At 40.2% G+C, this 17163-nt stretch overlaps 1 protein-coding gene across 1 annotated transcript in view; it reads left to right on the top strand.

The window, feature by feature from the left end:
- Positions 1-16571, top strand: part of PTPRR (protein tyrosine phosphatase receptor type R) — a gene marked incomplete at both ends in the record, with an annotated part of 148050 nt that extends 131479 nt beyond the window's left edge. The window contains 4 exon segments of the mRNA XM_080363735.1: positions 4566-4676; positions 5792-5949; positions 9859-9972; positions 16478-16571. Coding sequence (XP_080219861.1) covers positions 4566-4676; positions 5792-5949; positions 9859-9972; positions 16478-16571 — 477 coding nt within the window.
- Positions 16572-17163: the final 592 nt, after the last annotated feature.

Genomic DNA, 17163 nt, shown 5'->3' on the forward strand with positions numbered 1-17163 from the left:
GTGATCTAGGTACCCTTCCTGGTCACTGAAGAGCAGTAACCTCCAGAGGTTTATCCATCCCGCTCTAAGAGAATGAGATCAATCACCCATTGAAAGTGATCATCTCCAATTCTGTAGAAATATTTTAGGACGTGATCTTACAAAGCTTTATCCATGAGGCACATATAAACTTCATGTCTTACTGAGTTTACTCAAGACAACTGAGCAATGGAAATTAGACAAGTATGTGGAGTATAAGAATTTTATAGACTTTTATGTAATTTACAGACTTCTGTTGTATCAGCTGTTTTTCATGGTTATGCTATGTACTCCATAGAGCATTCGCATTTAGTTTGCCTTCAAAACTTACTAGCAACATTATCTGTTAACCAGGAAGCATATTTTGGGAAGTGTAAATAAAGAATACTGTGCAGTGTTCTGCAAGAAGAAAGGGCTAGTACTGACAGATGCATTAAACAATGCACATTTATTCATCTCATGTAAATCTTGTTGTCACTAATTATTTTGGACAATCTTTTTAACTCACTGTTTAAAGCTCGTATTATTTTTCATGTAACATTTTTTCCCTCAATTTGCCTATAGGCATGCTTATCTACACATAGCAAAGTAGATTTTGGAATTCAGAAAGCAAATCCAACCTTTTACAGAATTCACAGAAGCTTCTTTGAAGATTACTTTTTAGTTGAGTGTTGGCACCATAGATATGTCTTAGGTTTCAGTAAAACTTAAGTAGATTTCATCCTAATTTTGAGGATTTTAGTATATGAAGGCAAATCCTGCAAGCCCTTCTGAAAGTATAGCTCTCATGCTTGAGTTAGTAGTGACAATAAATAGATGACAGGAGTAAAAAGGAATTCTGGAAATGAAGCTTTGTTGTAATTGTTCATTACTGTTGTGCGATGGCCTGGTTATTGGGACATTTAATGTGTAAATTTGATGGCATAGCTATATCGAAAAATAAACAAGTGGAGCTGAAGTAGAGCAACTTCACTAATATTTGAGAATTATTAAACTTATTTTGTTCTGGGTCCAAATCCATGGAAAGTAAAGCAGATAAGTAACATGTCAGCTGAGCAAGCCTTGTCCCTTCAGCAGAACTGGGGGACAAGGCCACGGCAGGAGCACTTAAGGAAAGTCTAAAAAGCCTATGCTCGTGAGAATGGACCGATCATGGCAAAGAGCTGGTGCCCGCCCCAGCCTGAAGCAGGGCCACATCCTGCTGAGGAGCTTCTCATGGAGCCCAGCACCCAGCAGGCCTGGGACAGGGCACACAAGGAGACAGGACAGGGGACAAGGGGAGCCTGGGCCTGCAGCCCTGTCACTGTGGGGAGGACAAAGGCCGAAATTAATTACAGGTCATGCGAGATACTGTTCATTGTATAAACTTCCCGTTCATGTCAGAGAATCTTGTGTGGGTTTTTTTGCTTTGATGTTTTGTTTTGGTGGTTTTTGAGGGTAGGTTGGTTGGTTGGTTGGTTAGTTTTTTATTTTTTGTTTGCTTGTTGCTTGGTGTTTTGCCTTTTAAAAAAGTCATTTATTTGCAAAAGTTTTATGAGGAGTGGCTGAGGGAACTGGGGCTGTTTAGCCTGGAGAAAAGGAGGCTGAGGGGAGACCTTATCGCTGTCTGCAACTACCTGAAAAGAGGTTGTAGCATGGAGAGTGTTGGTCTCTTCTCCCAAGTAGTAAGTGACAGGACAAGAGGAAATGGCCTCAGGTTGCACCAGGGGAGGTTTAGATTGGACATTAGGAAAAAGTTCTTCATGGAAAGTGTTGTCAGGCATTGGAACAGGCTGCCTAGGGAAGTGGTGGAGTCACCATCCCTGGAGGTGTTTAAAAGATACATAGATGTAGTTCTTAGGGACATGGCTTAGTGCCAGAGTTAGGTTATGGTTGGACTCAATGATCTTGAGCTTCTTTTCCAACCAAAATGAGTCTATGATTCTATGAAAAGGCTAATCAGTGGGATTTGAAAGATGGCAGGAAGATATTTTCCACGTGAAAGTTAGAAGATTCCCACGCTTTTGGCTGCCATGCAAATTTGGTTAGGATTTCTTTTTTTTGAGCTTAAGTGTCTTTTAAAAAATCCTGCTTGTAGCTGTTATGTGTTTGCTGACTACGCAGATGGTTGAACGTTCAATTCCAAACTCACAAAATATGTGACCTATTTAAAAAGTGCTGTATGAATGAATATGCTTAAAGGGAAACTATGTGGCCTGAAAGAACAGCAAGGAACAGAATCAGGACCAGCACAAGGAGTGGAAGTTGAGGACTACATGGTGATAAGACAAGTGAATTCTTCCTTTTTTCTGATATATGCTGTAGGCAATAAGCTTTTACTGATTACAGACATGAAGCTAGACAGCAACCCTCATAACCATTGTGTTTGGCTTTTGAACAGGTTTAAAATATACCTACTTGAGACCAGTGGAATTTTCTCTAAGGATCATGCAATAGCTTAAGGCAACTTACTCTTTTTTTGACAATGCTCCTGGGATTTTCTGTATTATTTTTTGTATATTTGATATGTTTATCCCTCCTATTCCTTATTATAATTAACTTCCAAAAATATGCTAATTCCCCCAAATATCTGTCTTCTTAAGGGTGCCTGAACCAGCTGATCCCAGCTCAATTTGCAAGGCTATTTTTTAAGGCAGTAACAAGCGGTATTTTAAAAAGGTGCATGGAGACTGTGTTAAAAATAATCCATTGTATCTCACTAAATGTAGACAGACTGTTAAATGAAAGTTATTTTAATGAACAGCCCCATTTCATTGTCCACCCAGAGCAAGTTGCCAATTCCAGTTCTGGGAAAGAGTCAAGAAAAACACTCTTTTCGAGTGCCTGAAGGCTTTGTAGTGAACGTCGCTTGCTCGCATTTATCAAGAAGTCTCAGGGGTTGACTCGACTATTGTTGATTGTCAGGGTACAATTGTGTATTTAGACTTTTCTTTTTCCCATATTAGCACTGAAAACTACACTCCCAGGGAGGGGCATGAATTGCAGATCTGGCAGATGATAGTAGCTATATGTGTCACATGGAACTTGTGAAGGCTTTTTTCACACAAATTTCTGAGTATTTTATTGCCATTCTTGATGTCTTCGGGGAGACAGCAAATTTAGGATGTTCAAGTAATTCTGCAAAAGACAGGATTTGAACGAAACCAATCAGACCGGCCAGCATTATTTCAGAAAACTTGGCTTTCACACACCTCACACTATTAAGGTAATGAACATCTATTTTTAGAAAAGTATTTATACAACAGAGATGATTCAATTCAATCAGCTATTGGGTTATCGAGTAGAGTAGCAGCTTGAAGATCACACCTGGTGGTAAAGCCTTGCATTTCACTGTTATTTTTTTCTGGTTCATTTTTAGCAGAGTTTACTGGGAGATATGTTTTATGGCAATTAATTGCATTAAAGGGATTGTTTAATTTTGCTGCATAATTTAGGATACTGCCTAAATATATACCAGTTTCTTCAGCAAGACTTTGTGAGGAAATACAAACAAGTTCTTCGTGGGTTCCTGTTGTTGTAGAACTGTCTTTTCTCTCAGTGATTTTTTTACCTGTGCATTGGATATTAAAAAGAAGGTTTTATTCAATTGCTGTTTTGGTTTGGGTTTGGTTTTATTTAATGAACAAGTTACATTGGCCAGCATTATTTTGGAAAATGTGGCTTTCAAACACCTTACACTGTTAAGATAATAAGCATCTATTTTTAGAGAAGTACTTATACAACAGGTATGTTTGCTTTCAGGTAAACTATAGAGATACTTTAATGGAAATAAATATGAAGCTGCAGTTGACTGGAAGATAAGCAAACTATTGCAGGGGAAAATCAAATTGGTTCACACTGTAAAATGCTATTTGTTCATCTTTTTAGCAGATGCTTGTCAGGTACATTGCTGAAATAATATAACACTACTGATTCATTAAGAATTCTAGAAATAATTTTGTCTAGCTCTAGCAAGATTGATGGATTTTTTAACATTCATTTCTAGTAAGTTATGTAGTAGACAACTCAGATTCTGCAAAATGCTTTAATATGCACATTAAGTCCCATTGAATTCTGTAAGATCTAAGGCCACATTTACATGTTTTGTTGTGTCAGGGTTAAGGAGAATAAAGAGGACAAAAAGTCTTTTGAGGAGAGGACAAATTCTGAATCTTTTCCTCAGAAGGAAATCTCATTTGTAAAGAATAAACTTTATAAGTTTAACTCTATGGATTAAAGAATATTTTAGGGAAAAAAAACCCTTTAATTTTAAATGTGGAAAATAATTCCATTAACGAAACTTCATTGAGCTTTTGAGAATAAAAACAGCTGTAGAAAATGTTCAGTGACAGAGATCCATATTTGAAAAACTCAGATCCTGAAAATTAGGCCTAAGTAAGCCATTCATGAAGAACTTGGCAATATCTTATTTAGGAATGCTTCTGATATGAATAACACCTCGACTGAATTCATCTGAACTTTTCAGACAAATACATTCTTTGTAATAATTAGCTATGAATATGGCTCCAGTATCCAGTTTGTTGATGACACTGATGGTTGCTTTCCAGAAATGCGTGCTCTATTGGCCAGAAAAAAGAGGAATCTATGGGAAGGTTGAAGTGCTTGTTAACAGTGTGCAAGAATGCGAGAACTATACTATCCGTCAGCTTGCAATAAAGGTAACAATCTGCATCTGAGAAGCACTGTTCTTAATGCTTTGTTTTTCTTAATGCTAAGTGAAGTTAAGGCTTTTTTTTTAAAAAGGCATACATTTTTACAGGAGGAGTAACTGAGCTATGAAGCTCACAGCTTCAAGGTGTGATTGAGACCAAAGCACTGGAACACTTATCCTATTGCTGTTTTGTATCACTGGCAATATAAAAGGCTTCAAAAAGAGTACAAGTTTCACACTCTTGAATTACATTTGCTATGAGGCCTTTTTAGCATTGCCAAGGCAATGTGAAGGGATTTTAGTTAAAGAAAGAACTAGCATAGCATTATTCTGAAAAAGATACGCCGCTCATGTTGTGTGCTGAATGCATCCATAGCCCATTTGAGAAGATAAAAATACAAGGAGTGTATAACAAAAGCGTTTTGTTTTCATGGTTCTAACCAAACACTAACTGTGCTGAAGAAGGCAGATGCTCCTCTTCTAACTTACTCCCTATATTACACTTCTGTGCTACCAGATTGCTTGGGAAAATTTATTTGGTGTTTTGGCCCATGCAGTGGGAAGTGGGCAGAAGTCATATCATCCAACACAAACTACTCTAGCCCATATTTAGCCCTTTTGCTTGTTGACACAAGCAGTAACATCCTCTGTTGGAGAGAATAATTAGACAAACTTGGATGTGTGATTAATCTAGAAGGGCAGTTCTTCTGCACCTTTAACTTAAATACTCTTGTAATTTTAGTATCAAACTCTCATGGTAATATCCTTTAGTGGTAGAGGAAATATATAATAATTGATAGATTCAGAAACCCAGATCAAGCTAACCTCTAGATTTTGGTGCTGATCTAACAGTTCCCAATGGACAAGAGAGTCAGCAAGCCAGTAGTCAGATGGATAGAGCAGAACTCACATACCTGGAAAAACAGCTAAGTTTTCAGGTGTACAAACCCTTCTTACAACTGTGTCCCTGGAAGAACACCTGTTCCCTGCAATTGCATCCTCTGAGTCTAATAAAAAAAAGTTAAATCTCTCCCTTTTACTGTCTTTTTACCATAACATTAAGAGAAGTCAAAAGAATTGTTCACCGCAAGTGTGCATATGAAATCTTCATGTTATTTTCAGCAAGGGAGTCAGTCTCGGAGTGTGAAACACTACTGGTACACATCCTGGCCAGACCACAAAACCCCTGACAGCGCTCAGCCTCTGCTGCAGCTCATGCTGGATGTAGAAGAGGACAGGGTGGAATCACCTGGCAGAGGGCCTGTGGTTGTGCACTGCAGGTAATTTTTGCAATCCTTCTCTTAAATGACTGCCCAAAGCAAGGCCAGAGCAAATCACATCAAACAGGCCTCCGCCTAAACAAAGAACGTATCTGGGGAAGAGTAAAATTCCCCAGATCCTCTTTGTGCTAGTTGACTTTTTCTGTTCATATTTGAGGATCTGGGTTGTGGAGAGAATTCGCTTGTTGCTAGCAAATCGTTACTGAACCGTTGTCCATTTCTACTAATGAACTCTCTTTTTGGAAGACCAGCTGGAAAAATTATTTTGCTTCTGTTGCTTATTCATGGTTTGCTTTCTTTTTAGTCTTGTTTTACAATTACAGACCTAAGTAAGATGCAATCCCCTGTAACTGGTTGGCTAAAATGTTGTAGAGACAGTCAATTTTGCACAGCACATATCAGGTACAAATTTGGAGACCAGAACACATCAGTACTAAAATTTGTGAACATTTTCACAAAGGCAGTTGGTTTGATACTCAAGAGCAAAGTGTTATTCAGTACTCAAGAGCAGAGTGTTACACAAATTGTAATGAACCAGAGAATGTCCTTCTAATAATTCTAATTAAATCCCATTTTATTGCTTTATGTTGATTCAGTGCCCCAGGTTGCAATTTAAGTAGTAGGAAGTAGTATTGGATTTGTTACATTGGTGGAAACAAGTAGATGAAGCAAAACAGGAAAAAAAAAATTAAAAAATCAGTGTAATCCTTATTTGCTTTGTCTCATAACTGTGATGATACATATCTTACAGTTCTTTTTTTTTCCTAGAATTACATCAAAACCAGAACTTGTCATCTTGAACTCATTCTTTTTAACTTCATATTTAGGAGATTTAGAGAAATGGAAGCCAGATTTGAACCACCCATCATTTTTCAAAACCAGAATGTGAGGAATAAGGAACTTTCCAAAATTTTATGCAGCTATTTTTATCAGGAATTGCAGTTTCCCTAAACAATACACAAATCTCTGGATGACTACTGAAAGTCCCATTTTTCCAGTAAGGATCTTCAGTAATGAGAGTCTTCTGAAGAATGGGATGTCTTTCTGAGATGACTGATAGGACAGCAAGCTCTGTAATTATGATTAATGACCCAGATATCATCTCAATTGTGATTAAATTAATAGTACTTCAGTGACAACTCAGCTATTGGTCTACAGAACGGGTAAACTCATTCACACTCTATTTTCTAGTCCGATAGTTTCTTGCCTTTTAATCTGACTTGCAGATGAGATTATCCAAGTCTTATAGAGCCTGTACACACTTTTAAACTTGGACCTCAGATACAACTGCACAATTCTCAGTTATTTCCAGAGGAGCATTGCAATGCACACTTAAACAATGATCCTTAATCTGAAGCAGAAATGCTTTAATAATTTATTTATTTGGCACGAGTGAAAAAAAAAAAAGTAATTCAGTTTTTTGTGCACGTCTTCTTGCAGTGTATCAGCATAGAGTGCTGTCTTAGACACTTCAGTGATGAACCCACTCCAGACTCCAGATATAAAAAGGACTTCTTTTAGCAAGGCAGTTCCTATTTTGCAAAAGAATAGGCAAAATAAATAAATAAATAAATAAACTTTTGCTTTGCTCCTTCGAATTGGCAGGTCTGATTACACACAGCCAAGGACACAGTTTTCCAAAGGAAGAAAGTTTTAAGTTCTTGCCAATCTTTATAGTGGCATTCAGTAGGAAGGTATATGTTTCCTCCCTCATGTCACTCATCAAAGCATGTGGTAAATATGGAAAGTATCTCCTTAATCTGTCTTTTGGATGTGTAGTTAGTACATCAAAATAAGCTTGTTTTTAATGGCAACTAAGCAGTTTGGGATCAAATACAAGTTTTAACTGAAAGTTTTCAAATATAAAGGGAATTGGTTTTTATTTAAATTGAATCAATAAGGAAGAATTAGAACACATAATTATATTCTACAAATATAAAACTAATTTAGCTGCATTTAATCAGTGAAACTGAGTTGGCTGAGAATCTGGACCACAATGCCATTTTCTGCTTCCCAGAAGAACCAGTAATTTGACATATTGGAGGACTTGTAGAAGTTTCTTAAATGAGAATAAGGGATAAAATTCTCATGCTCAGAAACTTGACACTGTTATAGTTATTGCTAGAAATTTGTGCTTTCTTTCCTCATCAGCAAGTGCATGAACATGTTCTATAAAAAGCAAACTGCCTGCATCTCCTAATCCCAAAATCATAACAGTCCAATATTCCACACTCCAAATAAACAGACCACAGTTGTAATGAATGAGCTGCTACACATTAAACTCCTAAAAAAAGGGAGAAAATAGAAATATATGTAATCAAAATATATATATTCACCATGTTACGGTGCTTGAAAATACTTCAAAGTAAGTAGCTCTCCATATTTTCTGGATATACCAAGACAGAAAGGTCAAGCAAGTGAAGAACAATGTCATTTCTATCCTGCATTGCCTGAAATAAAGCTATGTAATAAGATAGGACTGGCATGCCTGAGCCGAGGAAGAAAATACATTAGAAAACCCTAGCCTTTGTTTAATACATATTAAGGACTTGTCCAAGAACACTTAATCCACTCCAAATAAGGGGAAAAAATAACTCTTCATTATAGCAAACTTCACTTATATCTGAATTGTTTAAACTTATTAGCCCTGCTTTCAAGAGTTTCAAAATATTTGAGGAAGAGAATGGGGTTATGCATTATAGTGCATTCTCCAAATCCCTCTTTATAAACTATGTCCTTATCCTTTTGGATACATTTATCCCATATATATTGATGTCCAAGGAGACATGCTGTCAACTTGGGATCTTCATCACACTCGATCCTTTCTTAGGCTGCCAGTTTTACATCTCATTATCCCCTCATGGTTGGCCTAGGCTTACTTCTATATTTAATATTGCTGAGTCCTCTTGGAAATTTTCATTTCCAGATGGGAGGGCTCTTCAGTCTCTAAAGCACCTCTATCTTTCATCCTGTGTTGAGTAGATTGTGATTTTTTTCAGCTGTAGCAAATGGACACACTCCTGCTAACACTTGGCACTCAGATATATCAGGCTTCCATCCTAGGTACTCAACATATTCTTCCTGGCATTAATAACTCTTGCAGTGCTCTTATGAGGTGCATAGTAATCACACCTATCACACAGATGAAGAAAGCAAGGCACCAAATGGTTAAGTATTTACTACAAGGCCAAGGATAGAAATCTGTACTCCTGACTCCATGTTTTAACTATTTTCCTCACATTTTCCTGCCATGCAGTATGACAGGAATTCCTGCACCGAGTTCCACGTTACTTAAGCAAGAAACAGAGTGTTGGAGGCCCAGGGAGGAAAAAGAGTGCCCAAATGGCTGTTTCCAAGCAGGCATCTAGAAAACCTGGAGAGTTACAGCACCAAATCCTTCTCCCTCTGCAGAGTCATGGGAGAGGGAATTAACTTCATCAGCGTGATTCTAGATCCTTTTTACTTTCATGGTTAGAGGTGTAGTTAGCAGAACCCCTGTATACCTTCAGGGTTCAAGCATAAAGCCTTATTGACTTTTGCCTTTAAGAGGGCTTCTCCCCCAGCTCTGTGTGTGTCTTCATAATTGGTTTGGACTGTGACAGAGAATAGTTGGACTTTGTGGTGCTAATGGAGATTGTTTTTCTTACCATACGCTTGTGTGCAAACTGGAAATATATTAGCCTCACAAATTACCCACAACAACTGGACTTCTAGGACAGTGTAGGCTTTAATCCCTCCTTAAGAAACTGGGCTGAGAGGCTACCCTTGCTGGTCACGCACACAGGAACTGTGGGTTCAAGCAATTCCATGTTTCGTACTTCTAGCATTTTCCTATCTATTTAGTGTTTTCCACTTAACTCCTTTGATCTGTGAACTTCATTCCCTGATTAAATTTTGCTTTCTTTTCAGTGCTGGTATAGGAAGAACTGGATGTTTTATTGCCACAGCCATTGGTTGTCAGCAGTTGAAGGAAGAGGGAGTTGTAGATGCATTGAGCATTGTCTGCCAGCTACGAATGGATCGGTGAGTTCCAGAAGAACTATATATCAGTTAACGACTCTGAAAATCAGCCAATGATTCTGAAATCATTACTGAAATGATTCAGTAATGATCAGTAATGATTCTGAAAACATTTTCACAGTTGAATGTTGAGTTACATGAAGCGGCTGCCATAACTTTTGCTGACTCTTAAGACAGCATTTGCTGAATATTCAAAGTAACATTAGTATTTAGGTCCTGAGGAAAGAATATTGTTTTCTGGGTGAAGCTGGATGAGTCTCCACTAAGTGAAATTCTCCTGAGATAGCAACCCTACAGTTGCTGGGCACTTGGCACTCCTCTTTTCCTCTCCTGGAGCTTTCCTCTGTCTGTGACATCCCACTAGGACACAAGAGACACAGGGAAATCTGGAGTCAAGGGATTGTCTTTGAGCCTGGATCAACAGGGACATCCAGGCTCATTCAGTGTGTAGCTTCTTTATGCAACGGAGTGAGCCAAATCTGGTGCTCTTGCTATTACTTCCTCTGTGCTGGGCGTCTTTTTGAATTGGGTTGGCAAATTTACCCAGCTTAAGAAAATAGCAAGGCATTTGTTGCAGAATTTTCTTGAGTCAGACCAACTTTCTGGTTGAATTCACAGCTTGGGAGCATGCTATAAGCCAGCATTGTTGCACAGTGCTTTGTTTTGTGAAACCACAAATGAAGATAGATTTGTGTTGGAAAGGAGGATGTGGGTATTGTACACAATGGAAGCTGCTGGTTTGGTTGTATTTTTCTTTCTTATTTTGCTTGGGGAAATAGGATTTTGTTTAAAGTAATTAAACAGGGTTGTACCGAGAATAGAGAAGTCTCGTTTCTCTCCTATTCTAGGTACCAAACCATATAATTCCCTTGCAAGTATATCAGCTGCTTCTGACACACATTTCTTCTTTAAATTGAAACAACTGATAAGGGTGCAAATGCTGAAAAAAGAGCTCAGGTCAAAGGGAAAACACAGGATTTTTGTGTTCTGAAAAGCTCTGAAAGGTACTGGAACCACAAATTGTAGAAGGACCAGAATCCATATAGTTGACCGTGTTTATGGTTCACCTCCTCTGCTTTCCCCTCCCAGGCACCTTTATCATACTAGAGATTGTAATATGATCCTTACAAGGCAACATGAGCCACTTGAAGTGTAAAATTCTCCAAGGAGAGTTCCTGACCTAAAAATCTCAGCAGCAAAAAAGATGGGAGAGCTGAGGGAAAGAAATGCTTGCTCTGTTTTAAATTATCAACTCCAAATTTCCAACACTCCATTCTGATTATCTGTTCATCTTATTGAAAAACGTTTGTAGTGCTCTCCCCCATTTTAGTATTTCTGTTATAAGCTAACCCTTATTGCTTTTACACTCCACTGTAGAGATATGGAAGCAAACTCTGGTCTCAGCTACATAAGTTTTTATGTCATTATTTCAGCCATAGAAAAAATAATCCAAATTTTCAGCATTATAACTGACAACACAATTTCATCAAGTGTATCTAACTAATTAACTTTCTTATTAGTATCCTAGATAAATTTGGAAAGAGAATGAAAATCTGACCTAAATATAAACATCCATAACAGCAGTGACACAAAGCTTGTTATAAAAATTGTTGAGTCTCCTGCTTTGTTCATTTCTGTATTTTTTTGAGGTTCAGATTATATAAATAGAATCCAGAGATCTTCCTTGATGTGCCTCAGTTCCTCATACTCTCAGGCATTGCCTGAGACAAAAAGTATATCTGTGTTTTAATGTTTAAAGACATTTTTCTGGGAAAAACTCAGTAACCAAAACCACTTTTTCTTCCCTTTTTCATATTGGCCATAGTACAGAATGGATCTCACTAACCTGGCAGTCAGTTTATAGCAAAGATTGCTAAGGCAGAGTTTAGCAGCCCTTAAGACTACAGTGACCAATGCCAGCCCAAACAGATCACAGGTTCATAAAATGGATGAGTATCACTGCTCCATGAGACCATCTTCCTCTGATGATCCAGTCCTGATGTGGTGGTTATTGGCAGGTCACACGTGAGACAGGGTCATTACATGTGGCATGAAGCTGGCAAAATGAACTTAACGTCCCTCTAGATAAAGCTGCAAGAGCTGGCTCTGGCCATAGCTGTGTTACAATTCAGTGACCAACAGGACCAACACCAGCAATGGGGCACAACCAGGAGCAGAGCAAGAACAGAGATCACAGAATCACACAGAGTCAAGGAATGTTAGGGATTGGAAGGCACCAAAGTTGTCTTCCTCAGGATGCTGGCCAGCAGCTGAGCTCAAATTTATTGTTTGTACATCAGATTGTCCTCAAAAAACAGAAAAAAAAAAAGAGAGAGTTCAGCAGAAAAGGATGAGTTTTGTCTGACCACCTGGGAGACAGAAACCTGCCTAAGGGGTACACTGAAAATTTCATCCCTGATACCTCATCTCCACTAGAGTGCCAGCCAGGTTCACTCATGCTCAGAGCTGCACCAGCCAAACACACACCTGCTGATGGAACAAACACACTCAATGGTTTCCACTTGTGTGTGAACTTTTGTCACACAGGCCCATGGCCACTATTCTACCAAAGTGAGCTGAGCAACAGGAGGAAAGAGAAGACCTGTGCTTGAGGAAGTCACAGTGATGCTGTTGTGATTTACCAAAACATTCCCATTGCTCAGCCCACTCTGTGAGAACCAAACAAGCATCCAGACAAATTGCAGATAGTGGCAAAAAGTTATGCTCTGAAGTAGTTTAATGAACTGCCCATGTGGACCCTCTGGAAACAGAGTTTGAAACTGAGCTCCAACAGGGAATGAGACAGGAAAGAGCTGTTCCTAGGTAATGTATGTCCAGACGCAACTTTCTTCTTAGCTGTTTCGTGTAAATTAAGGGGTGAACAAATCTGGCAGTAATTTTCTGTGCTGAGCTAACGTGAGAAAATGGACCGTCCACTCAAAATCTTGACCCAGGATGGAGATACAGCCACGCTCTTTGTGGATTCATAGAAAGACAGACCCACAGCTCTGCTCAGCTTACTTTTTTTTTCCCAGCTCATTTTTTATGTTTTACAACAGAAACAGGAAATGTTTGATGTGAGGCATCTTCAAGACTTACTGTGATATTGAGAAACTTTACACATTCTTAACCTTAAAGGCACATTCTTGGAATGACATCCAATAACTTTGCTCTTGGCTCCTCAGACAGGATGAAAAGAGTTTCCAGTGTGCGTCAATTCATTGTTTAAGTGTTTTGACTAATCACTTCAGGTTAAAAAAAATATCTCAAACACTGCATCACATTCATTCTGGAGCAGACTGTATCCAGCTGCACTAGCAGCAAGCCAGAGGGCAGGGTACAGGACCCTTCTCCCCCATGGCTGCCCAAGCAGAGCTGGTCACAGTCCCTGAGCCCTCAGGATACCAGGGGCTGTTTCTTCTGAGCACCACCCGAGATTCTCCCAGAGAAGCAGAGAGCCCAGCAGCTCACAGAGGAGCTGGCACTGTGGGCTAGCAGAGGACGAAGTCTGCATATCCGGAGATGCTGTAGCTGTGGGTACATCCCTTCTGGGTACTGGGGACAGGGGAGAGGAAACCTCCTGCCTTGAGCAGATTTCCTCCTGAAATGCTCTTCCTCACAGGCTTTTGCGCAAACTTATGTCTTAGTGTCACAGATAATTAATTCATTGCTCTTAAATGTGAGCCTTGCACAAGAACAAAGAGGAGAAAGACTTGGTGATTATCAGTAGATGAAAAGTTGGACATGAGCCGGCAGTGTGTGCTTGCACCCCAGACAGCCAGTCGTAACCTGGGTTGCATCACAAGAAGCGTGGCCAGCAGGTCAAGGGAGGTGATTCTGCCGCTCTGCTCTGATCTGGTGAGACCCCTGTGTCCAGCTCTGGAGCCCTCAGCACAGGAAAGACATGGACCTGTTGGAGAGGGGCCAGAGGAGGCCACAGAAATGATCAGAGGGCTGGAACAGCTCTGCTGTGAGGACAGGCTGAGCAAGTTGGGGTTGTTCAGCCTGGAGAAGAGAAGGCTCCGGGGAGTCCTTATTGTGGCCTGTCAGTGCTTAGAAGGGGCCTGTAAGAACGACAGAGAAAGCATTTTCACCGGGGCCTTTAGTGACAGGAAAAGGGGTAATGGTTTTAAACTAAAAGAGGGCAGATTTAGATTAGATATAAGGACTAAATTCTTCCCTATGAGTTGAGGCACTGGAGCAAGGTGAGACCCATAGAAGTTGTGTATGCCCTACCCCTGGGAGTGTTCACGGCCAGGCTGGATAGGGCTTTGAGCAACCTGATCTCATGAAAGATGTATAAACGCCCATGGCAAGGGGGTTGGACCAGGTGATCTTTAAAGGTCCCTTCCAACCCAAACCATTCGTTGATGCTATGGTTCTATGAATCCCCTGTAAAACAGCACTGACAAAGCCAAGTTGTCTGAACCTCTGTATAAGACTTAGGTGTCCCTAAGGTGACAGGGATATGCACTTGTTTGCTCATGCAGGGGTCAGAAGCACCATAACATCTCAGTTATGCTTGCTAGCACATGGCAAATGCAGTACTGCTGGGCTCAGCCCCGGCCAGGCTTGTGCTTTCCTTCTTGGGCTTATACACACAGCCTTGGGGATTTTGTATGTTACTTCAGCACGGAAGAGGTAGGAGCAATGATCACCCCTACAAACAGCCTAGTGCAGCCAAACTTGTTTTAACTTGCCCTTCCTGCCAAGTCCTTCTCCCTGGATACATTCCCTTCCTCCACTCCTTCCACAGAGCGGATCCAACCTGGGAAACACACTCCCTTGGAGCACCCCTTGGGGGAACGCTGATGGGGGAGGCAGGGAAGGAAGCTGCCTGGGAAGGGGTTGCGTGGGCAGGGCAGGATGCAGCACTAAGGAGGAAGGAAGGAGCCCAGGCAATACAGAGGACCAGAGCAAAGCCCTACCACCACTTTCAGACTCTCCCTGGATCTCCAGACAGGGGACAGGCACAGAGGAGAGCAGCTGAAGGCAGCAGGCAACCAAGAGTTATGAACTTGTGGATGTCTTTGTTGGCAAAGCTAAGAGGCTGCTGCATTTTGTACCGGATGGGACCATTTAAGGGCCTGTGATTTAATTCCTAGGAATAACAGATCATAATAGACATGCAGCTCACTAAAAGGTGTTTTATTGTTGCCTGAGCTTACTGGAGGAGCAGAGACAGCTAGTCGCTTGCATAATTGTAATTATGTTTTTCCTGCCACAGCCATTCAACCATCCAGCAGCACTGAGGAAAATAAAAGGGCCTTATGATTGCAGATGAAGTCTTCTAATACTAAAGGACAATACTTGTTGAGGCAATTTTGCCATTTTTCATATAGCTTTGTATATCAGTAAACACTTTTGTTGCCAGGGTGTCTGAAGGGATCCCATGGGGGTTTGTCAGACCCGTAAGATATTTGGCTTCAACGTTGCTCTGGATCCAAATGCCTCATGAATTTGGTTGTTTCAGTAAAGATCTAGCTGAATCCAAATACAATACACCTCTTGATGTCTCCCTTCCCACTAAAGCCATTTACTCCTTCATCCTCCCAAAGTCAACTTGCTGCTCCAGGGTAGGCTGAGGATGAACTTGGAGCTTGGTTCTAGAAGCAGAGTAGGTAGCTTTGAATACTCTGGCAGGTGAAAAAATAAAAGTGGAATTAAGTAAGCTTGAGTCTTTATACCATATGAAGTGAGACCTGGAAGAATGCCAGAAAGAGGTTCAGTTTAACTTCAGAGCTGAATGTTACCGGCCTTGCTACATATCACACCTACCTCCTGTAGGACATCAATCCCTTCCTACCACACTGCAATTGGCACTGCAGATGTGGAACTTGGTCCTCATACTTAGACCTGAAAAAAGGACTGCTATCGGGTGAATGTATTAAATGTAGGCATCTAATCCAAGATGGCTGTAACTAATCCTTTTTATGGTCAAGTTAAATTCTTTTCTATTGTTGGTGCTGAAATGAGTCACTGCTGTAAAATTTCTTAGGTGGCTGCTGTTCAGACAGGATGTGTTGCAGGCGTTAGAAAGAGGACAGGAAGAGCTGTTCTCTGCACAGGCGATCTGAGGGTCACCAAAGGTTACATATTTAGTAAAGAACAAAAATGAAAGGCCAGATTCTGAATACTCCCTTGCTCCATCAATGCTAATGCTGTGTCCATGTATCTGGCCTTCCTTGACCAAGTGACCATGCAAAATTCTCTGTGAACATGTTGAGTTTGAAATGTAGGTCTTAACAGTGTAGATATCAGGTGTTTTCCTTTCTAGTTCTTACCTGGATGGAATCAGGAATGGTGGTTCATACTGGGCATGTGCTGCATGGTGTAAGTTATGAAGAAAGTACTTCTGCTCAGACAAGTCTTCCACTTACTCAAAAAAACTCTAAGTCAAAAATTGAGAAAAGGGCTTGTATTATCAGGTGATCATGGGTCTGGCAGGGGCCGGAGGCTGTTGCATTCTTAAGAAATAAGATTTCATTCCAATATGTTTCCTTTTCAGAGGTGGAATGGTCCAGACCAGCGAACAGTATGAATTTGTGCACCACGCACTGAGTCTGTATGAAAGCAGACTTTCTGCAGAAGCTGTCCAGTGAAACCAAGGAGGGTAAAACCAAATGTCAGTCTCTTGAGGTAACCTGTTTCATTACCTACCAGCAACTTCTTCAAGGAGTTTACTGCAGTGGGAAGAGCGGCTTTGAGGCCAACTTCTGAAAGGAGTGTGAACAGTTTGGCAAAAGTACAGAGATTGCTGGACCCTTACTGTATATGAATGTATTGTGAGCTTCCCAAAAAATGATTTATAAAGAAGGCATCGTACTGAAACAACACGTGGATTTCACGTATATATCTAAAGGTGGGTTTAATTCTGTAACACTGGTATCTGCCATATGGAATGTACGTATGTGCTGCTGCTGCAGTCGGATGGACATTGGAACTTCCACAGAAGAAATGTTTATCAAGTGTATAAATGCTTTAACGTTTGCAAACTGTCTTGTGAATGGACTGTCAACTGTACTGTAAAGTGCTATTACTGATTATGTGGTGAGCTTGTTTCTTGGCCACATAACATTCTTGCTGCTAAAACTGCAAGTGTTCAATTATGGATTAAAAAGAAGGAGATAATAAAAAAACTGAAAGTCCTGGTTTTGAAAATATTCGAAAGCAGTTAATATTTTATATGGAAAT

This window comes from Nesoenas mayeri (genome assembly GCF_963082525.1).
Source record: "Nesoenas mayeri genome assembly, chromosome: 1".
NCBI lineage: Eukaryota > Metazoa > Chordata > Aves > Columbiformes > Columbidae > Nesoenas > Nesoenas mayeri.